Here is a 24745-nt window from a genome sequence, read left to right on the forward strand (position 1 = left end):
AACCTAATAAAAGAGGCAAATCTTAGTCCTTGCTAATTTAACTCTGCAATTTTTTTTGTGTTGATTTGTATCGTTGCAGAATGGAGCACAGTGTGGTTTAATACTCAGTGCTTAGTAAGCACATCTCTACAGGAAGCTCAGACTGACAAAAAACGTCATTAGGTTGTTGTGAAGTTAATGTTTAAACAGATAACATTAGCTCATGTCAGGAGATTAACCACTTAAGTGTTGCAGATACAAAAGCTTTTCTGACTTTTTTGACTTGTATCATAACGTTAGCTTGTAGCGTTAGTGGAGTTGGCTTGTGTAATTTTTTGGTGTTTCTTTTTTTTAGTTTGTTTGACTTGGGAAAGCTGCTTTTGTTAAATTTGTTAATTTTTTTAAAGATGTACTACCCATGTTAGCAGAGTTTAAAACTTATAGAAGCAGCTGAATGTTAGGCAGGTGAGGGTCTGCTGGTAATGGTATTGCATTGTTTTTTTCTACGGCCCCAACATACTTGAACGGACTGTGAAGATACTGTGCAGGGTCTGCGCACACATTTCCGCCTTCAATACAGCTATTCCTACATTTCTCATGACAAATACCTTTATATCCCATGCCATCACACCATGGTTTTGGAGTTTTTGGAGTTTTCCGCTAAGTTTAACAAAAACAGAAGGAACAGTGCTAGAAGGGTTCTTTGTCTGTATCCTCTCTCACAAGACACTGGTCAGTGAGATGGAGAAAATTGCTGTGGCACTGTGGATCCTTGTGACCAATGGCGTAACTATCGGTAAGAAGACTGCAGTTGCTTAGGGGCCCCGTCACTGACACCTGGTTGGACCCCTATGCAATTGTGGACTAGGACCTCTCTTTGCAGATGTAATGGTGCGAAAAATTCATCTTAAACCCACCTGATACAATTTTTTCTGACCGGACCATATTTATACACCAACACATGCCAGATTTCAATATAATGGTGAGCCGCTTAAACACGACACCAGCAAAGCAGACAGTGGTACTTTTAATTATTATGTTAATAACTGTGTATAGTTCATTAGACGGGTGGTAAAAAATACAGTCGTTTAATATGTTTCAAACCGCAATAAAGATTTTAAAAGAACAATATATTTGAGTATTTTATTTTTTACACTACGACTTGGAATTATGGGTAATCCAGAGCGTAGATTAACCGTTACGTACAATGTGTTAGCGACGATGGATACCAAAAAGAGGTACTTAAAGCTACAGTGTGTAATAATTACAGGGATATACAGTCAGAAATGTAATATATTATACATAACTATGTTATTTATCATCATCTACGAGCTCAGCCTCTTAACCTTAATATTTGCGTTGCCTTAGAATTCGTTATTTATAATTACATAGGAGCGGGTCTCGCAGCCATGGACGCAGACATCTTTGCGCTACGGCAGCGCAGAGCCAACAAACTAGCGATTGCCAGATCGCCCATTACCAACAGTGAGCTGGATCCTGGCCACAGCATATCCTCTCCCGGTCCGTAGGCATGTCCCTGCAGTTACCACAAGTAAGTAAAATTATCTATGTAAAGAAACCTCATCACTTGAGAAGGTAGGTGATGCGGACGTCGTGGAAGACATTTTGTACCGTTACGCTCGCCGTAATGTTAGGGGGGAGAAGCGGTGGGGGGGAGATTTTAATGTTGCTGCAGTCTGCAGTCTGACCGCTAGATGTCGCTGAAAATTACACACTGTAGCTTTAAGCGAATTCCAGAAAAGAAAAAGCAAAGAAGAGCTGCTGGAAGAACGGAAAAAAACTTTCCAAAAATAAACACGTTCTTTTGTTGTAACTTTTCAATTTCCTGTTTTACTTTATGATTTAAGATAACATTGTAAATTAAAAATACTTCATATTTCCTTGAATTGAGAGGTTTGTAAAATAAAAACCTCTTGTTATTCAAGGTCCACTTTGGCTTTTCGACCAATACTTGTTTGGTTGTGTAAAAATGGAAATTCAAACTTAGGTCATTTATATATAAAAAAAAAAAACATGGTATAAATGAGATCTTCTGCTCTTACCATCTTGTGTTTCCATGGTAGGATTGAAATATCTTTAGCTAGTTTATATTTATACTTGTCTTGCAGGTATTTGAAAACTGAGTTTAAATCCTACGTGAGCGTTACTGTCTCTCCCAGCTTGCATTTACCTGCTCCACTCTCTTTATAGACACAAAAAAAAAGCCACATACCAAAACTGACTGACAGGTGACATTTTCATTTGGTTCAGGTAACTGGTTTGTAAGGAGGGTGTGTTGTTGTAGAGCTAACAGTCGTGTTTTTCAACAATAGCTGCACATTTAACCGTGTCAAAGTTCCTTCTCTTAACATGCTGGAATTAAATAGGATCAAACCAGAGGATTAGATAAGAGGAAACAGATATTGAAATGGAAAAGTAAATATTTCTGAAAACAGTCAAAATAAAGATGACAACTTTCTCAGGAAACAATATCAATATAAATTAAATGGGGCAAACATAAGTAAAGAAAATAACTTTATTTATCAAATCAGATTCATAGTTTTATTAGCTGTCACATAACAGCAAAGTCCTAAATAACAATTATAAACCTGAAAAGACTAGTATAGATAGGTGGCATCCTTTGTTTTGTATATCTGCTTCTCCTTGAACCCCCAGTCCAACTGGCTTCGGCAGAAAGCCGCTTACACTGAGCCTGGTTCCTCTGGAGGTTTCTTCCTGTTAAAAGGGAGTTTCTCTCTCCACTGTCGCTGCATGCACGGTCGGTGTGAGGGACTGCTGTAGAGTCAACCTCAAAATGCAAGAGAATATTGTGGCACCAGCTAATCAAGGAGGAGTCTGTCCTGCAAGTCAATGATTCGATACAATCAGCTCTCCATTTTCCCATTTGGTAGTATTTGTTAGTTCAACCTCAAACTTTATGCTCCCTGTGTGTTTGCTTGACGGTGCCCCCTTTGTAGGTGGTTAACAGTTAGCTTTTGTATCCTTGCTTCTTTCTGTATATCTGCTTCTATATCTCCTTGAATTCCAGACGGCCTCGGAAGATGGCCACTCACACTGAGCCTGATCCTGCTGGAGGCTTCTTCCTGTTAAAAGGGAGTTTTCCTCTCCCCTTTTGCTTCAAGCATTCTTGGTGTGAGTGTTTGCTGTCAAGTCAATCATTAGATGCAAGGTTTTCTAGCTAAGGTTTTCCTTAGATAGAAAATTCTCAACCAATCTGACTGTATTATCTGGTTAAATTGTCTCTGTAAAATGCCTTTTGATGACATACGTTATGAATTGGCACTATATAAATAAACTGAATTGAAATAGCTTAACTTTGTGACACAACTGAAAAATGTGAGACTACCCCATACAAATCAGGACATTAGGTCACCCAACTCTGCTATGACTTTATAGGGACTCTCACACATCTCTGTGTAATTTAGCATTATCTCTACCTTGCCTATAACCCTGTAACTCAAAAGAGAATTTATGGACCTGAGCACCAGTTTTCACACCGTGCTTGTTTATCTGTTTGTTTTTATTGCGCACAGAGGAGACAAGATTTTTGGGAGACATAATCAGCTTATGTTAGGCCAGAGTGAGCTGGCTCACCAGTTTACTGTACACACACAGCAACATACATCAGCTGGACATAGGAGCACACCAGCTGTGGTACCTGCTTACAAGGTCACTGCAAAAAAAAAGAAATATAATGAGCCAATTCAATTATATTTCGTTGGTAGTAAAACCGATAAAAACTAATCTGGAACTGAAGAGGGCTAAATTTAATTAGTCTTATTTTATTAATACAAGTTAAAACCATCGAAAGTTACAAAGTTAATGAGGTTTATGACAGCGTTTTGTAAAATAGCGAGTAGGGGAGCTAACTGAGGTTCCAAACATTAGTTTGTTACACCACAAAAGCATCACCCACAGACTTTAAATACAGTATATTTGTCATAGTTAATTGGAAAAATGTCTAAGTTCTTATTTCAGAGAGTTAAGAGATTATTACTAAACTTATATTATACTGAGCACTTATGTATTATATTTGAGAATCCATATTGTATGATGTTGCTGGTGCAGGGGGTTGCTGCCTAATGTTTGCGACTAGGCTTCAAGAAACATGTCATACTATACTAGTTTAGATAATGTCTGCCATTCCTAGCATTCTGTGAGTCATGGCGGGGAATCCTTCCCTACACTTTTCCCCGTAAACAAACTTAGCCTTTGATGGCTGTTTGTGTACACACATCTGCTATTTGATTGACAACACTTGAAATATGCTGAAGTAGGAGACCTAAGACAAAAATAAAAACTCATCTGAAAACGTGAATGTGTGGGTGTACATGTGACCTACTGTGGGAAACACAAACTTACAAAAAGGAAGTTGTCCTATTTAATAGATGTCAAGTTCCTGGAAGTCTGAGAGCAGCTTGTTACAAAAGATGAAATGTTAATAACATTTTGAGAGCAAATGTCCTTTCTAATAGGGATGCTATATGATATAATCGGCCCCCTATCGGTATCGGCCTGTATCGGCCTGAAAACTGAATATCGGACATCGGCCACCCCACCAATATTTAACCCGATATTTGATCAGCTTCTGAAATTCTAAAGTCTAAAAAAAAAAGAAAAAAACACTATTTCTTCCTCAAAAACTTCTTTTTTACAGACTTAAAAACTTCTAAAGACGAGGGAAAAAATATTGATACATTAAAATATCACAATATCTTCATATGCTGATATATTGCCATTTAAAAACACCATATCAATCTCTTTTACTAATGAAATATTGCTATACGTCATCGTTATGCTAACGAAATCCCCCGAAAATGTTGATATATTGACGCGGTATCGATCTATTTTACTAACAAAATCTCACAAGAATTTGCAAAATATCACGAGAGTTTGCAACAGAACGATGAAATTTCACCAGATTTTAAAAAGTAAAATAGATCGATACCGCGTTTTTAAAAATCTATTTGATATCAGCATATAAAAATATATTTGAGTATATTATTTTTCAAAGTGTCAGAATGGATAACAAAACTGCTATTTTCAATGACTACTTATTTTTGTCCAGCTTTAACATCGGTATCGATATCGGTTATCGGCTACATGAGTTTTAAAATATCGGCATATCGGATATCAACCAAAATCCCAATATCGTGCATCCCTACTTTCTAATACACAAAAAGCATAAACACAAATGCACTAATCAGTGATTCTGATCTGTTTGGAGGTTACTTATGATTTTTGCATTACTTTAGGAGGTGGGAACAAAGATATTCACAGTATTTTATATGAAAGCATTTCATACACACAACATTTCATAGGAGCTTAAAAAAACACATATCTATCTATCTATCTATCTATCTATCTATCTATATATATATATATATATATATATATATATATATATATATATATATATATATATATATATATATATATATATATATATACATATATTTATTTATATACACACACATACATATTGTCTTACAAATGATAAACTACCTGAAATCTTAAACCACTCAAGGTTTATATAAAACTACTCGGTGCCTGGTTTGCAAACTTGTGGGAGAAGTTCAGAAAGTGGCACTACTAATTATTAGGTTTTGGAAAGTAATCTTGTTCAAATATCTTTTCCATTTGATAAAATCCAAACATCATTTCAAAACTATTCTTTTTACACTAGTCTATTTTATACTAACGTTTTCTTGGTTCTCTGAAGCACTTTAATTAAAAGCAATTAATAAAAAAAGCAAAAACTGGATAAGTCTGTAGAGGAGTTAACTTTTCAATGCTGTTTTAACTCAGCGGAGTTGAAATGCACCAAAATAAACCTGTGTCGGACATCTGATGCATACCTCTGTTTCTAAAGCTGTAATAGAAAATAAATGCTTTGAGACTATCTTCTTGCTGCTTCTTTACCTAAGACATAAAGAATATACCGGTATACACATCTAAGTGCTATTCCGTTTATTCTGTTTTTTTGGGAGATACATTCAAACTTTTGAATCCCCTTTACTAAACAGCAGTTTGGGCTAGAACAAAAAAAAATGTTAAATAAAAAGCTTTAGCAAAACTTTGATTTCATTATAAAGAAGAGCACTGGAACATTTACGGTCATAGGAAAGAGCATGGTGAATGCTATGTTTTTATTTGAGTGTGAATGTCTCTCTCACCCTCATTTTAAACTTGACTAAAACATCTTTCTTTTTTCTAACCAAATCACTATAAACTGTAGCCTTGTGCCATGGACATCAACATGCAGCAGTATAATGCAGGTTAAGAGTTTGCAGGTACATCAGAGACAAATGTAGTCAAATCATAACAAAGTCACTTAAAACTGCTCCTTACACACATGGAAAAAGATAAAGAAAACCAGGCCATATTAGTCTTTGAACTTATATCACTGTTGTATTGCTAAACCATGAACCTAATTTATCACCTGATGCTCATTGTTAGCCTGACGTAGTCCTACTCAATTCTAGTCAGAATATGAGTCTGATACTGCTCCATAGAGCTGTGATTATGGGGCGTGTTTTGAACGGACCAGGAAAAAAAATGCCTCTGCACTCAATTGGATAGACCTACAACCAATAAGAGCAACGGAGTGTGTGACGTATCTTAAGCGAGGCATAGTTGTTGTCAACAAAAATCAAAGCGTGCAGTTGCTCGCCTAGAATAAGAAGATGAGCTGTGATCAAGCTTCTCTTCTCCTCTTTTAAAATTAATTTGCTGTCGATATCTTCTAGAACAGACCTAATAGCAGAATCTACTCACCTCAACTCTCTGGCGGCAGCCATTGTTGTTGTCGCCCAAGCGCGCTTTGGTCACGTGGTTGATTACGTTACTGTTGATCATCTGTCCATCATCGTATAAAGCCCGCCCTGACAATTTGATTGGATCGCCAGAGGGTGGGCGATCATACTCGCGCTACTATGGAGCAGAGCCAGACCGAACTTCCCGACCTCAAACCTTGTGGGCGGGACTAAGTTCGGAATGGCACCCAGGCTAGCTCATTGTTGCATATATGCAACAAACACTTTATATTATGTACACAGCCAAGAAAGCATGTGCACTCCCTCAGTGCTAGCTATTACACACTCAATCTGTAGTGTTAATTGAAGTTAAAAGTGGTTCTTGATAAAAGTGAACTGGAACAACCCTTGTTCTTTAGTCATTCAGCTATGTGCCGTTTACAGTTACCACATTAAACTGCAATACTGACGAATGTTGAAGACATCTCGTGCATGGCTTAAAAATATTTTGTGAAAGGGGCAAACTGATTTGTTTTTCAAAAGAATTATTTTTGCATGTTTTCATCAACCTAAAACTAAATATAGGGGAAAAAAATCCACTGATAAAGTGAAACCAGATGCTTACTGTATTCTTTTTCCCAAATAATACTGAATGTTTGGTTAAAGACTGTCAATACATTTACATATATGTGTCATTGGACACAGAAAATAATAGTTACTATTTAGGCAAAAATGAAAAACGTTTTTCAGTCATTTTAATGTGGTCAGCAGCAAAAAAGATTTTTTATACATGTTGTATAAACTTTCCTTCTCCCATTTTTTTGTTTATTAGAGAGTAGATGATTTTTGTAGAATATACAAACAGCAGAAAAAAAGATTAGCGGTTAGTTTAGGAGTTCAGTTTTTAACACCAAAGCTAACATGATGATTGTTTTCCTCCAGTTATAGTTGATCATAAAAGGTAAAAGTACAGATAAAACTCACCTGTTTTTCAATTGATGGATGTTTTTTCTCAGGTCCTCTGAAGTTTCTTTGGCCTTCTGAAGGTCAGTGCCCAAAACACTATATCTCTCCTCAGCACTCTTTCCCAGCTCTTCCCTCTGCTTTCTCAGTTCTTCCACTGCCAACTCTCCCAGCTCCCTTCTAAGCTGTATTTCCCTCTCTTCTGTGATTTTCTGACAGCCCTCTTCCATCTCCTTCCTTATTCTCTCAGATTTTGCTTCAAACTCTTCTTTCAGAGCTTTCGTCATGGCCTGGTTCCTTTTTTCAAGCTCTTCTCTGACCATTTTCTCCCTTACATCAGCTTTTTTCTTCGTCTGCAACTGAAGCTCCTTCTCCCACTCCAGCCTGTTGAGTTCCAGTGCCTCATACTGGGCCTTCTCCTTCTGGGCAGTCTTCTTCGCTTGCTTGAGCTCTGACTCTAACTGAGAAAGCTGAGTGCGAAGCTGATGAAACTCATGGAAAACCAAGTAGCTTACCCCACAGTAACGGCACACTGTCTCCCTGCGCTCCATCTGAGGAGAAAAAAATACAACTTCTTAGATATCTTTTTTAGGATATCTTAAATAATATGCATAACTCTGAAGATGTGGTGTGGATACCTTACAAGTAAATACATAACACTGATATTTCTTTGTTGATGTTGTTGAATAGACATAGAAAAGACCAACATTTTGGCTTAGAAGTGAAAACATCTTCTGATAGCTACTCCCAGCAGGATAATGCACCATATCAAAATGCTTTGATTATTTGAAAATTGCTTTAGATTATATGAAAGTGTTTTTTTAACTCTAATTTCTCCCACAGTAACCAGATCACAATCAAATAGAGCTTAAATATGTGGCAGAACTAAGATTTATACCATAGAGATTGCTGGCAACTATAATGTCAACATAGAGCAAAAGCTTACAAGAAGATTTCCAACAGGTTGGTTAATATGTGAAGAATCCAGACAGTTCTGAAGCCCAAGGTAGTGCAACCTGGTACCAGAGAGGTGTAACTAATAGGGGCAGAGTATATAACAATGTCTGTTGGCGAGATGGAAACCTCAACATTAAAGTGTATAGGAAATCCACTCACACAGACCAATATCTTCTTTTTGACACACACCACCCATTGGAACACAATCTTTCAGTCATCAGAACCTTACAACATCGGGCTAAGCATGTCCCTACTAAAACAAGGGGAAGCACAAAGAATAGAAACACATCAAAGATGCTCTTCAAACCTGTGGATAAACTGGGCGTTTGTCAAATCAGCAAAGAAATCCAAAAGACACACAGTAGAACATAACGGTGACAAGAATAACCTCTCAAAACCCACCGTTTTAAAGCGTTTACAACTAATAACTCAGAATGCATGAAAATTACAGCGGTAAAATGTTTACCAATATAGACATGTTAGACATCGCTGGAAAGCTTAGATTCTCCAAAATTCAACCACCAAGTTCATTCTATGGACACAGCTAGCACCAAAGCACAATTAATACAGATATAGCAGCATGTGAAAATGTAAACATGACAAAGAAGCCACAACAAGCAAGCATTTCTTTTAGGGCTGCAACAACGAATCGATAAAATCTATAAAAATCGATTTTTAAAAGCGTTGGCAATGAATTTTATCATCGATTAGTTGTGTCGCGCGATTAATGCATCCGCGGCCGCCGTCATCACATCCACTTGACTGAAACAGGGGAAGAAAAAAAAATACGGCAGAGCGAGCCAGCGACTCAGGGCGCAGTGTTACCAACTCAGCGACTTTTCAGACCCCTCCAGCGACTATTTTTTTAAAAAGCGACTAGCGACAAATCTGGCGACTTTTTACGGTGTCACTGGCGGCTTTTGGAGACTCTTACGTGAAAGCATGCATCGTTCCTACTCTGCCGTGGGGCGCCTCCCCCACCCCAACCCCGTTCTCCCTCCTCCCGCAGGAGTCCCTCTCAGCGCTGCGGTCAGAGCCGCAATAAGTTTACCCTCAGCGTCCAGACTGCAAATGAAGCTCGCATGCGCCGGGATTGACGGCGCAAATTGATCACAATAATTAAAATAGCCTGCGCTTTGTAAAGTGAAAAAAGTCGTAACATGCAACTTTTGTCAAAACAAATTAACATGGCACGGAACCACCATGTTTGTTTGGTTTTAAAGTGGGGAAACGTAACGTTAGTTTCTCAGGTAGCTCATCTGATGCTTTCCTTACCTTGTTAGTAGGTTACAGACAGTGATAAGGTTGGCTACTTCTTTTACTTTTAATTTCATTTGAATTAGCTTAAGCAGCGTTTATATTTACTTTATAAATAAATTAACTTGCAAATTATGAGGGCAAGGCTTTTAAAGTTTAAATCTTCTGGCAAAGATAAAGTAAAGATCCTGCAATTTATGGAAGTAAAGCAGAATAAAATCCAGCAAGATCAGTAATATGTCAATTAATTATATGCCACATTTCCATGTAAATATCTGTTTTTGGAGGATGTGTTTTTTAGCACCCCTAGTTCTCTAATTTTTATTCCAAATACAATTTATAATTTGAATCACAGTGCTATTTTTATCCCTATGGTTAAGTATTTTCTCAAGTAGCAACTTTACCTGCTATACTTTCCTGTCTTAAAAGCCAGAACTCTTCTAGTCTAAAAAAACTAATTTGTTGAAATGGGGGGGCCTATTGTTTGAACCCCTTAGGGGCTTTAAAAAACAAAAATGTCTTTTTTTGCGCTTTATGAAACAAACTACCCTATATTTTGTGGATGTACAGCTACATTTCTCATGTAAGTTTGCGTAGTTTTAACACTAACATTTATTTTTCATATTGCACCAGTACAGTTAAAGGAATAGTACACCCAAAACATGATTAGCCTTCATTTTCTACTCACCCCCATGCTGAACAACACTCTGGAGTACTTTTTTGATATCTCCAATGCATCTGGAGATCTGGGAGGCTTCTTGCTGTCTGCTGACATTCAAATAATGGAGGTCTATGGTGCCCGAGACAGAAAGATCCATAAAAGTCCACAAAAAACGTGTCAATATTCCTCCATGCTGCTCGTCCAATGTATTTCAAGTGTCCTGAGTGGGTAGCATCCAGAATTTACTCGAAACAAAGTCATTTAGAATGTTTTTAGAGCATAAACAGTAGTGTATAGGATTTCCTGAAAGCGCGCGCCTGCGAGTTCACGACGCTACGGAAACCGCGGCAGACCAAACCAGATGAAAGTGCGCATTCAGCTCGGCAAAGAACTCATGCTCTTCCTCAACACTGAAGTCCTCAGACATTTTTCTTTCCTTGTTTCTTTCTTTGCACATGTAAACAGCACATTTCTTCTTCTACGCTTGCATTATCGGCAGAGCAGACGCTGAATGCGCACTTTCATCTGGTTTGGTCTGCCGGCTTCTGTAGCGTCGTAAACGCGCAGGCGCGCGCTTTCAGGAAATCCTATACACTACTGTTTATGCTCTAAAAACATTCTTAATGACTTCGTTTCGAGTAAATTCTGGATGCTACCCACTCAGGACACTTGGAATACATTGGACGAGCAGTATGGAGGAATATTCACACGTTTTTTGTGGACTTTTATGGACCTTTCTGTCTTGGGCACCATAGACCTCCATTATTTGAATGTCAGCAGACAGCAAGAAGCCTCCCAGATCTCCAGATGCATTGGAGATATCAAAAAAGTACTCCAGAGTGTTGTTCAGCATGGGGGTGAGTAGAAAATGAAGGCTAATCATGTTTTGGGTGTACTATTCCTTTAATGAGCAACCTGTATTTGTGTGCTTGTTTGTTCTGTCTAAAATGTTTATTATGGAATAAAGAGGTTAATATAAAAAATAGTTTTTGTCCGATTCATCGATTAATCGAAAAAATAATCGGCCGATTTATCGATTTTTAAAATAATCGTTAGTTGCAGCCCTAATTTCTTTATTACTGCTGTTCAAAAAAGACCTATTATTTTCGAGTATAAAAAAACTATGAGTCATGTTTGAACTGATGCAGCTTGGACTGTGTTTTACTCACCCAATTTTCAATTATATATTCAGAAACCGTAATTTGGGCTTACAGTTCCTAAGTTATTTGCTTTTCCATTTGGGATCCAAAATCTGCGAGAATTTCCAAAAACGAGGTGGATGTTATGCAAAAACATCTCTATCCCATACGTTGCTGGAGTCTCTGTAAAACTCAAGAGGATTTTCTCCAAACACAAAATCCCAGTACATTTCAAACCTAACAAGACCCTTGGAGAGAGAATAGAGACTATTTTAATTCTCAAATGAGCTTTTTTTTCCAATTACACTTTAAAGTCCTTGATTTTTTTTGGTTTGTTTTCCAAGTGAATAAAACACTGAGCTGAAACTAAAATATTCGGAAACATATATACTATGACTATACATAAATATATATCTATATATATTTTTTGTTTTCACAGAAAATTGCAGGTACCGGTATTTATTGTTTAAATCTATTCCAGATGTTGTTGTCAAAACAATATCTTACTGTCAGCAGTTCAAAACACAGAAAAGTAAATCCTCTAATCCCCACTTCACATATTGTCGTCGCCCCGTCTGTTGTTTCCCAAAAGATTTATCATTCTCTGTGCGTGTCAATGTACTCCCTCCAAGGACCTGTCACTTCTATCTGGATATCAAGGAACAGATCCTTTCCCTCCAGCTTTCATCTTCAGGTTGATACAGTACAAGGCGCAGAGACAGCTGATGTGTGCTTGACGTACCGACAGCTTCCATGTCAGAACCTTCCATGCAGGCATCCACATGATGTAAACACAGTCAAATAAACTAACAAACAAAGCTGAGATGATCATCATTTTTTCAAAGGTCTTACTTTTAACATTTTGTCAGCAAACTTTTAACGATGAAAATAAAATAAAAAACTGGTGTATACATTGTTTTTCAAAGCATACAGAACGATTATTTTTTTAATGAGAATGCCTCCAAATAACATGTGAGACTAAATGCGCCTACCTCTGACTGTCATGTATATTCTATCCTTTGGTTAAATAAAGGATGGAAAGATTTGAAGCCAATGGAGATGGAACAAACACAGAACCAGAAATCATTTAGTCGGGAGAAGTGAGTGACAGGTGACACAACATGAGGCATTGTTCCATCTCTGCACCCATCACATTAACTTCCCCCATCACACGTTGAAATCCTTCCACTGTCTCTGTTAGCAACTTGCCAATCTATATCAGGAAATAAGGCCCATTATGTCTGTCGCTTGTCTAAGAGAGCAGCAGTCTGTCTTCCACCAACCATGGCTGACAAAACGACATGAAGACGAACCGCAGATGTTATCATTTAGAGAATGTCAATTTTTTTTGTCAAGTCATTCAAATTAAACTACAGCATGTGGTTGCACAGCATTGAAGCTCATATGATGGCATTATTATTGTTAAATATTTTAAAGGGGATACCATCACAATAAATCAGGATGTCAATCATCTCAATCCTCCTATTCTCATCATTAACTACAGCGCAAAAAGACCTTCTAATCCTCGTATCAGAGCTTTACTTTGCCCATATTTCATATTAAGAAGCTGCATCTACGAGACGTACTGCCAGTGGACCAGGGATCAAACTTTGATTATTTTTCTCCTCTCACTCCTGTTATGACTACAAATATAAATCACCAATTCATATAATTTCTTGCCAGCCATCAAATTCCCATGTAAGTCTCTTAAAATAGGATTTTAAGCAAAATGTAAGCCAGGCATACACTGTACGATTTGTAGCCCTTTTCAGGACGACTTTCCAGTCGTCTGAAAATTTTCGATCGGGCCGACTTTCAGCTTGATCGTGCATCATGTATCGTGTAGTGTACAGGGGGGTAACGAAGGGAGATCAGCCTCTCACGACCACCTCTCGATCAGGAATCGTGAGGTCGGGAGAAAATCAAACATGTTTTAAATTCAGTATGCCATTGTGTGCAAATCGCTCAGTGGGCATGCGCAAACAAGGATTCTTCTTCTTCCTCTCAGATGAAAACACAAAAGCAAGGCGGGGGTGCAAGTAAAATGGAGTTCATTCTGTAAAATTGACAGACTGTAGTAGCCACGTTTGCTCAGCCATGTATTTGTCCAAATACGTCATCGCCTTTTTCTTTTTAGGGCTTTCAGCACAAAATTGCAGAAATTGCCAAGGCAGCGTGTTTTACTCTAATGAGCTTCGTATTCCTCTTCTACTCGCCTCCGGATAGACGAGTCCAGGTAGCGCCATCTCACTGCAGAGATGAGTCCGATGTGGTTTTTATACGTACGGTGTGAGCAGGTAGATCACATCAGAGCGTCGGGTAGCACAATGTAAGAACATACATTGTGAGCTGTGAATTAACACTGTCTGACGAAAACACAGGGTTTAGTCATACAGTGTGAGCTGTAGCTGCGTGCAACGATTGAAAAAAAATCGCACAGTGTATGCCCGGTATATTAGCATATTTCAAAAAAGCATCAGGCAACACATGTGATGTAAATACTGCAACTTCACAGGGAATAAGACAAATAAACATTTATGTGTTAAAGGTGACTTATTCGAGTTGTCAGGGGGCATGTCATGTAGAGAAGGTTCATGTATTCTATCTGGAAGCACAGCTTAAACAGAAACACCTTTGTAAATACAAATAATCATGTCTCTGTGTGGATGGGGCCCTAGAAGGTAAAGCAACTTCCCTGGACAGCACAATCCCACCTACCCAGGTTCAATCTTAAAGGTGACCAACTACCTTTTTTCTGTTATACAATAAGGTTAGGGTTTTTTTATAATAATTTCAAGAAGGTCTAAAAAAAAAAAACTAACTTAAAACAGTAATAAAGTGCAGAGATTATCTTTCCTATAATACATGTCATTACAGGCATTTAAAATAACAAATCTTTCAACTGAACAGGAAGAAAGAAGACGGACAAAAAGACAAGTAAGTATCTTTGTGTATCACAGTTCTCATTAGGTCAACATAGGGCTATGTGTTGCCACAACATGGTCTCTATGCTATGAATTCATGTGAATATAAGAGAGGATAAATGCGTGAAAGAGTGAGGAATATTTGGAACTGGAGCTTGGGGGATTCTGGTGTTTACAGCACAGATGTGCTCTTGGTTTCTAGGCAAAGCAGGGGAAAAAAATCATGTGTGTTGGAGAAGTAACATGTGGTGGAAAAGCTCTTTTTGTAGGTAATATAGTTATGAGGACAAACAAAGGGAGAGTAAAAGTTAGTTAAAGTTCTACCAAGGCAAAAAAAAAAGTTAAAAAATTAAGGAATCAAAAAAATGTAGGTACAAGGAAAATTGTCAAACAAATGTACCTGATCGCTTGTGTTTAAATAAAACCAGTAAATCATTGATATAACCAATACCTAACCAGTACACAGCCTATTCTTTGTGATGGTATTTGTTCTTGGAAACCATTGACAGTCAGCGCTGTTTCCTCAGTGTATTTCTGCTTCATGAGTTAAACATGAAGGGCTATTATTTCTGGCCTAAAACATTTAGAAGGAGGAGAGGAGTAAAGTAGAAAGGGGTGAAGGGGCATGGATGGTTGGCTTTCTGATAGAATGAGAAACATAATTAATTTATGCTGTGATTTTCAGGATCTGCATGTGTTGAAAGATCTGCAATTATTGCTTTATTTACTAAAGGTAGAGAGAAACTGTTAGGGAGACAAAGCATACAAAAATCTCCAATTTTCTCACAACAACAAACAAGTTCACAACACCCCTTCTCATCGAGTCCTTCCTAATTGTTTCCCTAATGTTCAATTTCCTTACAGCATCCCATTTCCTCCTCTTTGTCTTCTCGCCGTAGCCCCTGCGGCAGCTCCCCCTCCTCCTCTCAACATGTGCCTTTTCCCTCCCTCTCCTCCTCATCATCCTGCTCTTTTCCCTCTTCCACCTCCGCCTCTTCAGCTCCAGCTGCCGTGACCCATCTGGCTCGCCGAAAACACCAGAAGTGGGTCACTGTCACGAACACATATCCTTGATGTTGCACGCATACATTCAACCACCAAACACACACACGAATACGCATTACACCCCCCACCCCCAGGTCCAAATGCACACTCAAATATGCATGCTTTCACCAATATTGATCTAACGGGCAGGCGGCCACTTAAACTTCAATCACCAACTGTGCAGAAACAGTGGCATTTGTGCAAACCTGCCCAGACATATAGAACAGAAATAGGAACCCTTGGATTTCAAGCCTTAAAACTTTTAATAAAAAAGGATTGTGTGACCTTTTGTGAACAATATGTATAGTGTTGGCTCTATTAAGATGTAGGTTTGTTTTGTTGGAAGTTACAAAAAGCAATTTCTTTAGAGGAATAATGAATGATAAGTTGAAGAAGGAGAACAAAGACATTTTAAGCAAGCGTGAAAAGCTGCAAAAAAGATAGTCAAATTTGAAATAAGCACAGACGATGGCGCTCGCTATTCTTAATCAATGTAGCATTAGATGCCCATTTTTTAATATAACAATCTATAAAGTTATAAATTTACATTCTGATGAGGTTTGTCAGATTAAAAAAGATATTCACCATTGTTTTCAGTAGGTTTACATATGTATCTATTAAAATTATTTTTTTATTAGTATAATGTAATATTCTATGCTTAAAAGAGTTTTATAAGGGATGCTCTGGACTGGCAAATCTTGTTTATATAGCAAACAGCAAATAGTCACTATTTAGCGTATATTTCTCTACCCATTTAATATTGTGGGAAAATGACGTAAAGCTAACATTGCTTTTTCATGTCCTGTGATTTATCACTATTACTGTCACATGCCCAAAATAAGAACACAAGACCCACCATGTGTTATGTAAAACACATTATAAAGGGCAAAAAGATGGAAATAAAGGTGTGTTATTTTCTATTAGAGATTTCCTGATACCGATGTTCAAGATGATTTCAGCAGGGACCATGCACTGCTTTATTATGCATTTTGCTCTGTGGGATGTTAGAAAATGCTTGATCAAGTGATGTTACTCTAACAGAGACAATATTCAACAGTAACAAGTATGAGATGAATTCCTCTAATTCTTATTAATCAATGGTTTACTTAAACTTTAAACAGAAGGGAATACAAGTTTCTAATGACTTGATTATATCAGAGATTTTACACCAATATATCCTGATTTAATTTTTTTGCTAATATCAGACAAATTTTCAATATCAGTATCAAACTGGGACATCCCTGTTTTATATCCGCCCAGTTTTACTTACTGGACCGACACAGGTTGCCCCATGCTCATCCAGGAGGTTTGATTTCTCCAAAGTCAATGACTCAAAGCAATCAGCTGTTTTTTCTTAGATAGAATGATTGTCTGTCTCTTTAAAACGTTGTGTTGTGTTGTGAACTGGCATTATATAAATGAACTGAATTGAATTAAACAGAGTATGCTAAACATTGCTAACATCTGCCATTACCAATGTTAATGTTAATATATTGTATTCCTAGAACAAAACGCCAGTTTGGGTGTAATCAGGCAATATAATTTGCGTGACTTGAGTTACTTAAATGAATTGCATTTAAAAATATATTAAAATTCATGTATATGACTATGGTTTTCCTTGATCCAAATTCAAAGTCTCAATTTTAGGCCGTTTATAAACTATAAGGACAGCACTGCTGGTATTTCTACAGATATCAGGCTTAAAAAAGGATATAGAAAGAGACGTTATATATAATGATATTTAGCATATTATCTACAGCAGGTCAGACAGACAACTCCTATAATCTCTATGCCTGAACATGGTTTAGTGATTTTATTTTCATTGCCTGAGTGGAAAACCTTAAACATATATAATGCAGACAGTTTAGCAAATATTGAAAAACTCTGAAGATGTCATGAAAGGGTGCTTAAAGGCTTTTTGGGGGGGTTTGCCTGAACGATAAAAAGCATTGGTATTAGATCTGATCAAATGATACGAGGATAGATGGTAAATTCAAAGGGGGAAAAAAAGCCACTCGAGCTCCCTAAATCTTAATTACGTTCTTATACCTTTATTTTCCTTCAGTGTCTCCTCTTTTCAATCTAAAAAATGCCTTGTCTTTCTAATCGGTTAATCTGCCAATTCATCCAGCTTCACTGTCTGTATGTTGAATCAAAGATAAGTTAGATCATGCAACTAATTAAGAAAGGATTGAGTGATTAAATTAGTAATCTGTGATTTTATTCCTCATATCTTTCTTCTGCATGTAACAGTGTCAGAGCTTGTAGAAATGAACTCCATAGACAACAATAGTCCAGCTCTTTCCTTTTTTCATACATTTATCTACTGCAGGTGAGTGTACGGGCTTATGTATGTGTGTAGTTTGTGTGATCAAACAAAAAAGTCTTTCGTGACCGCCACTTTGTTGCGTTTCGTGATGATAAACCCCCCGTGGTGCTCAGTGAAGCAGGAGCCAATGCCGAGATTCAACTCATCTGGACCCCATGGTGCCACACACATCATGTGACAAGACTGTCAGTGTATGTAGAAGTGAGTGCATGCATGCATGCATAGGTGAGTAACTTCCTTCAGGATTGCACAATGTGCGTGTTTGTATGAACGGATAGCCTCTTATAACTGAGTCTAGTGGTAAATGTGCTCTGCATGTGGATGTAAGTGGAGTGGGAAAGAGAAATGGGGTAAAAGTCACAAGAGATACACTGTAACAAATTGCTGTATAAAAACGGCCAAAACTGAACAGTATCATACTGTTTCTATTGAAAACGGTACTGCACTGTGAAAAACAATGCATTCTGGGCAATTATTACTGTTTTTAATAAAATACTGTAATATACTGTGAGTTGCATTGCATTTTGGGAATGATGTTACATTCAACGCCAAGGAGGCTCTCTTTAAACAGAATGCTACTGTATTTCTCAAGAAGACACGTCGTTATGACATGCAAACAACCTCTAGAATTTTCTTTACAAGGACTATCCATTTGAATCCTGCATTTTATGAGCCAATCCTAAGGTAAGTTGGAGCATGATTTATTTGTCAGATGATGTTGTCATACAGTTGTCATTTTTAAGCAGACTATAACTGTTTGAAAGTTAGCTTAGTTAATCTGTCATGCTGTAATAAGGAAGCTAGCATAACAATATTTGATATATCTTGTAGATAAGAAGGTAAATAATTAAAGTAATCCGTTTTCATTGTTACTTAGTTATTTTTTGATGATTCATATTTACAAATATTGACATGTTTGGAAGCTCTTTTTCTTTCTTTTGTGCAATTTGACTTGAATTGCTATGATTAGCTGCTAAAGTGAAATTGGTGAATGGATATCAACTGGGAATTTGGAGTTTCACAAAGTTGACTTGGAAGAAAACTGTTTAAATGTTCTCTTAGGATGAAGATGCTGAGGTGGCACTTCATGTTGTCCAGCTACTGATGGCCCATTTCAAGGAGAGCACAGATGGCCTCATCCTTTCCACAGATGTTAGTTTTGTTAATTTATTTTCATAATATTTATTCTGATATATTTCACTGAATTGTTGACATCTGAATTCATCCTGAGGAACTAATGTTCTTACTGAAATTTCTTTGTTCTTTACAGTCATCTGCCACAGTGACTGATGTTGAGAAGACCTTCAACCTGCCTTTAACACCACGCCTGATACTACTCTGTGAGTACACTGTTAACTGACATGGACTGCAAAGTTTCAGTGACTATATTTATTTTTCAGTCCTTGAATTGTAATACAACCAGACGTGACAGAAAATAGGTCACCATACCTCAAAGAATTTTCTGAAAAAATGTGTTCTGCAGCCCAAAGTGAGTATTTAGTGTAACCGGTGTACATTTGTCTACAAAACACACAAAAAAGCTTCTGGTTGATTATTTTGGGTTTTTTGGGGGGTCAAGCATAACATGCATTCTATTACAATTCCAATCAAAAAGCCAAAGATCAAAGAATTTGACAGATGGAAAAATTACAATTTTGTTTAAAAATAATGTCATAAAAAAAAAATGAAATAATCAAGGGAAGTTGATCACAAAACAGCTGTCAAAGATAACCTACAAATTTGTATCTTGTTTTGCCAAGAGTTCACGATAAGCTGAATGGCAGCAGAGATCACTCACGGTTAGGTCAATATCAACTTTGCCTGTAGAAACTTCTTTTTTTTGAAGATTTAGCTCATATGTTCTTAGGTTGTCAGTAGAAATCTTAAGAAAGATGACCTAACTGGAGAATGAATAAAGATGGCCATAACTTTGCAAAGAAAAATAAAAGTAATTGTGGCTTAAGATTTTTACGACAATACAATACAATAACATGCAGATGAGACAAGGTTTTGATTTATTTGTATTGCATGAAACACAATATCTTTAAATAAATGTTGTTTTATAAATAATGGTAAAGGTAATTTGTAGAAGTCACAGTACTTGTTATAATTTTTTTTATTTTATTTTTCAGGTGGAAAAGACCATGTGACTGCTGGGCACTGGATGATCAGTCTCGAGAGCCATGTTGTATGTGAGGGCATTCAACCAACCTTTGTGACAGGGCTTGCTGCACTGTTTTCAGTGTACTACATCTTTTATCTACAATATCAAGAAGAGGCTGCATGTACACTTGAATTCATCCAGAGGTAAGGTTTGTGTCCGCCTGTCCGTCCCCCCCTTTTCCCACCTAGCACACCTTAAACCCTGACTCCTTAAACATCATATGCTAATCTGAAATTACTGCATTTTCAGGCGCTTTCGTGATATCAACCCTGAAAGAGGGACCAAGGACAGCTGTGGCAAGATCGTCTTCAAAAGGACAGGAAAAACTGTTCAAAAGAAGTCGGTCACTGTCAACCCCGGTGTTTCAACTCTGCTAAAAAACCTCGTGGACTTCGAGTGGAATTTCATATAGGTTAGTGAGAACTTTCTAACCAGCTATTGTTGCCCCTCCAAGCAAAAACAAACAAACAAAAAACTATACAGGCATGAAGGCAACTCATCCCTGAACAGGAGTGTTCTTGAGAGATTTTTTTTTGGTTTAAGGGTCAGCATAATCTAAGACCTCTCTTTTAATTTATAGCATACATTTTGTTAAGGCTCCCATTTTTCTGTTCTTAAGATGTAATTTGTAATTTTGACTGTACAGGCACAATGTTTAACTTATCTTGGCAGTGTGTTGTCAAGTATTGTGTCATTGTTTTATCATTTAAAGTTGGAACTCTGATTTTGCCCTAAAGGAAATTCAAGTCTAAATGTTTGATTTAAATTTTTATCAAACTAAAATTTGCAATTTTTTTCTATGCTTTAGATTGAAAGTTAAATGTTTCATTTGTTTTATGTTGCATCATATTGGTCCTCACTTCAACTAAAAGTAGTATTTTGTATTGAAAAAGTAGTGTGCTGAGTTGTACAATGCATTATTTCCATAATTTCTTTCATACTTATTTTATTTCAGACTAATCAAAAGGCCACAATTCATGCTTTATTCAAAAACTCTTTAAATCAGTTATTAAGAAATTTATTTTACAAAATAGATGATTTTCTTACTGTTTTTCCAGAATACGACTTACTTTGGACAGTTTACCCTCAACATTCTTGTAGAAAATGTTTAGGTTTAAGGCACACATACGTTGTCGTTTCAAAACCTTGTTCTTTATTATGTGGCCCACTAAAGACTGTGTATGAATCAATGTTTGAGTTTGTTCTTTTTTTTCCCAAATAAATGTTGGTTGACATGATGGAACTTACATTTTCTAAGTGTTTTTTTTTATGTTTCTATTTTGTATTGGAAATTTACAGTAGTAAGCTGTATGTGAATTCAACAGTAATCATACCATAGAAAAACTGTAATATACTGGCAACACAGCTGCCAGTAGTCTACTGTAAATCTGATAAAAACAGCAATGTGCTGTAATCAAAAGATTTCTTTTGTGACAGTAATTTACTGTAAAATTGATTACAGTAAGGGTACTGTATAATTAACAGTAAAATGCTGGCAACCCTGCTGCCAGCATTTTACTGTGAAAATACAGGGCAATTTGTTACAGTGTAGATGGAGGTAAAACAGGGGCGTAGAAAAACTTTGAAATTGACAATTTCTATACTGTGGTAGTGCTTAAAACAACACTGAGCAATTTATTGTTTCAGATTCGTAAATGCCCAAATATTAAAGAGTCCAGACTGTGGATGCTGAAAATATCTGAGACAGACACAAATGAGTCACGACTGCATCAGCGTGACAGACAAAGGAAAGATGTAGAGTAATGGAGCAGATGTAGAAGAGAACCAGTCCTGCTATGATTAACAATTCATAGAAATAAATGACTCAATAATAGAATCACTAACCAAAGTAGCGTTTGATTTAAAAAAAATCCCCAGCCTGTGTTGCGCTTGACATCTACGTTAGTTTGCAAATAAAAGCAACAAACAAGATTATTTATTTATTTAATGATGAATTATTATAAATAATATTTTTTTTTATTTCTTAAAACCTATACGTTATCTCATCTAATATATTCCACTAGTATCTCACTGAACTGATTTTCTGCCCTTTTTTTATTACCACCTATTTTTTTCAGTCTTCGTATTTTATATTGTATTTTTAATATTGTTTTACAAAACATTCTTCATTTACAAATAAATTACTGACTTTCAGGTCAGGCTGGGAGGCAACCGAACCTGCTTGAGAGGTAATATTAGCCAAAAAATTATACACTACAATTATTATTAAAAGATAAACTATTGTTCAACAGCATTTGTAATCAGAGCTGTAACTGGAGGTAGATCAAGGCTGTTTCCTGGTCAAAGGTACAGTTTGGTTCTTAAATGTCAGTAGTTAGAAAATAGTTCAGCTTTCTGTAATTGTTACCGTCAGTGCAGAAGAAAAATTGTTTCAAAGATGTGTCCAGAACAAAGCTTAAGTGACCAGTTATCTCCAGCTGTATGTAACAAACCATGATGTTCTTAGATTTCTCTAACCTAATAAAAACTGATTTAAAAATAGCTGGCTCTTTAAAAATGTTTCACATAGAGGCCATGGAAAGCTATAAGATCATGGCTCATTGGTAATTTAATTGCAACTGAATGCCTATTTAAGACTAAGGATGTACACTATATTGCCAAAAGTATTTGCTCACCCATCCAAATTATTGGAATCAGGTGTTCCAATCACTTCCATGGCCACAGGTGTATAAATTCAAGCACCTAGGCATGCAGACTGTTTTTACAAACATTTGTGAAAGAATGGGTCGCTCTCAGGAGCTCAGTGAATTCCAGCGTGGAACTGTGATAGGATGCCACCTGTGTAGGGATGGGGATCGTTAATATTTATTGATATCGATACCTTTATCGATACTCCTTATCGATCCGAGTCTTTATCGATACCACTATCGATACTTTTCTGTTATTTGGTGGAAAGACGATGCGACAATATGTTTTTAACAGAACTGGTATTGCTTTTATTGCTTAACAAGTGAGCATAACAAAAAAGTTTCTAGCCTTCAGTAAACATGGCTAATGTAATAGGCCACTTCTAAATGACATAAAACTAACTAGAATATATCAGCAGCACCAAATGAAAAATAAAATGTCATAATGTATATAAATTAAATGAATAATATGCTGTGTCAGAAAAAAAGGAAATAAAATATCAGCCCATAAATTAACAGGTATTTTTTTGCAGAAAAATTAACATGTCTGTCACTTTTCATCAGGTTTTTAGAGATTAGGAAAATATTTATCAAATAAATAATTTTATTTTAAATTAAATGTAATTTTTAATAAATGTTGGCATCAGTAGTTTAATTATATATTGTAAAATAATTACAGCAATATACAACTGTATTACTCATGTTTCTCGCCAAAAACTCAATTTCCCTTTTCTTTACGTTACACTTGAACGCATCATGATAACCTAATTGTCGTTTTACTGAGCCAACCTGAACACATCATCACGCAGCACGTCTGAAACTTTATTTACTTTTTAAGCTAACTAGCTTGTATGCTGCCGATTACAACACGGATTTCACAATTACCATTTTTAAGTGACCAGACAAGCTACAAAGTCTGTGTGCGCGCTAACCAGTGGTTCTCTGAGTGGATGATGAAGACGGGCCCGACTGTGGTGCGGCGGGGCAGCAGCAGGAGGAGGAGGAGTCTTTTCCGTTCAGCCATTCTCGAGTTGCGAGCAAAGTTAACTGCCAGACTTCACTTGTTTTACTTTTAATATCTGTTTGCTTACAATTTCATTCCAAAACATTGGTAGACATGCTGCAGTGATTGGATTGATTAGATTTAAATGCTGTGACGCGACTCGAGGGACACACAATTATGTTACAGGACCTCCGGGAAAAAAAAAAAAAAGACCAGACTCGATAGTGGTATCGATAAGCCCAAACGTTATTGATTTTCGGGTTTTGAAAAAACTGGAACCGGGTCCTTGATAGAACCGGGTTTCGATCCCCATCCCTACACCTGTGCAACAAATCCAGTCGTGAAATTTCCTCGCTCCTAAATATTCCACAGTCAACTGTCAGCTGTATTATAAGAAAATGGAAGTGTTTGGGAACGACAGCAACTCAGCCACGAAGTGGTAGGCCACGTAAACTGACGGAGCGGGGTCCGCGGATGCTGACGCGCATAGTGCGAAGAGGTCGCCAACTTTCTGCAGAGTCAATCACTACAGACCTCCAAACTTCATGTGGCCTTCAGATTAGCTCAAGAACAGTGCGCAGAGAGCTTCATGGAATGGGTTTCCATGGTGGAGCAGCTGCATCCAAGCCATACATCACCAAGTGCAATGCAAAGCGTCGGATGCGGTGGTGTAAAGCACGCCGCCACTGGACTCTAGAGCAGTGGAGACGCGTTCTCTGGAGTGACGAATCGCGCTTCTCCATCTGGCAATCTGATGGACGGGTCTGGGTTTGGCGGTTGCCAGGAGAACGGTACTTGTCTGACTGCATTGTGCCAAGTGTAAAGTTTGGTGGAGGGGGGATTATGGTGTGGGGTTGTTTTTCAGGAGCTGGGCTTGGCCCCTTAGTTCCAGTGAAAGGAA

At 37.2% G+C, this 24745-nt stretch overlaps 1 protein-coding gene and 1 long non-coding RNA gene across 2 annotated transcripts in view; one reads left to right on the plus strand and one right to left on the minus strand.

Annotated features, from left to right (window-relative positions):
- Window positions 1-24745, minus strand: part of lekr1 (leucine, glutamate and lysine rich 1) — a 108664-nt gene that overhangs the window by 61472 nt on the left and 22447 nt on the right. The window contains exon 3 of the mRNA XM_038285528.1: window positions 7740-8269. Within this exon, the coding sequence (XP_038141456.1) occupies window positions 7740-8269 (530 nt within the window). The remainder of the gene's footprint in view (window positions 1-7739; window positions 8270-24745) is intronic.
- On the plus strand, window positions 19149-20568 carry LOC119783841. Its single transcript, XR_005280866.1, has 4 exons — window positions 19149-19181; window positions 19300-19369; window positions 20162-20336; window positions 20443-20568. It is a non-coding gene; the product is annotated as an uncharacterized LOC119783841 (long non-coding RNA).

The sequence above is a fragment of the Cyprinodon tularosa genome, unplaced genomic scaffold, assembly GCF_016077235.1.
Source record: "Cyprinodon tularosa strain WSP-4 unplaced genomic scaffold, ASM1607723v1 ctg211, whole genome shotgun sequence".
NCBI classification, from domain to species: domain Eukaryota; kingdom Metazoa; phylum Chordata; class Actinopteri; order Cyprinodontiformes; family Cyprinodontidae; genus Cyprinodon; species Cyprinodon tularosa.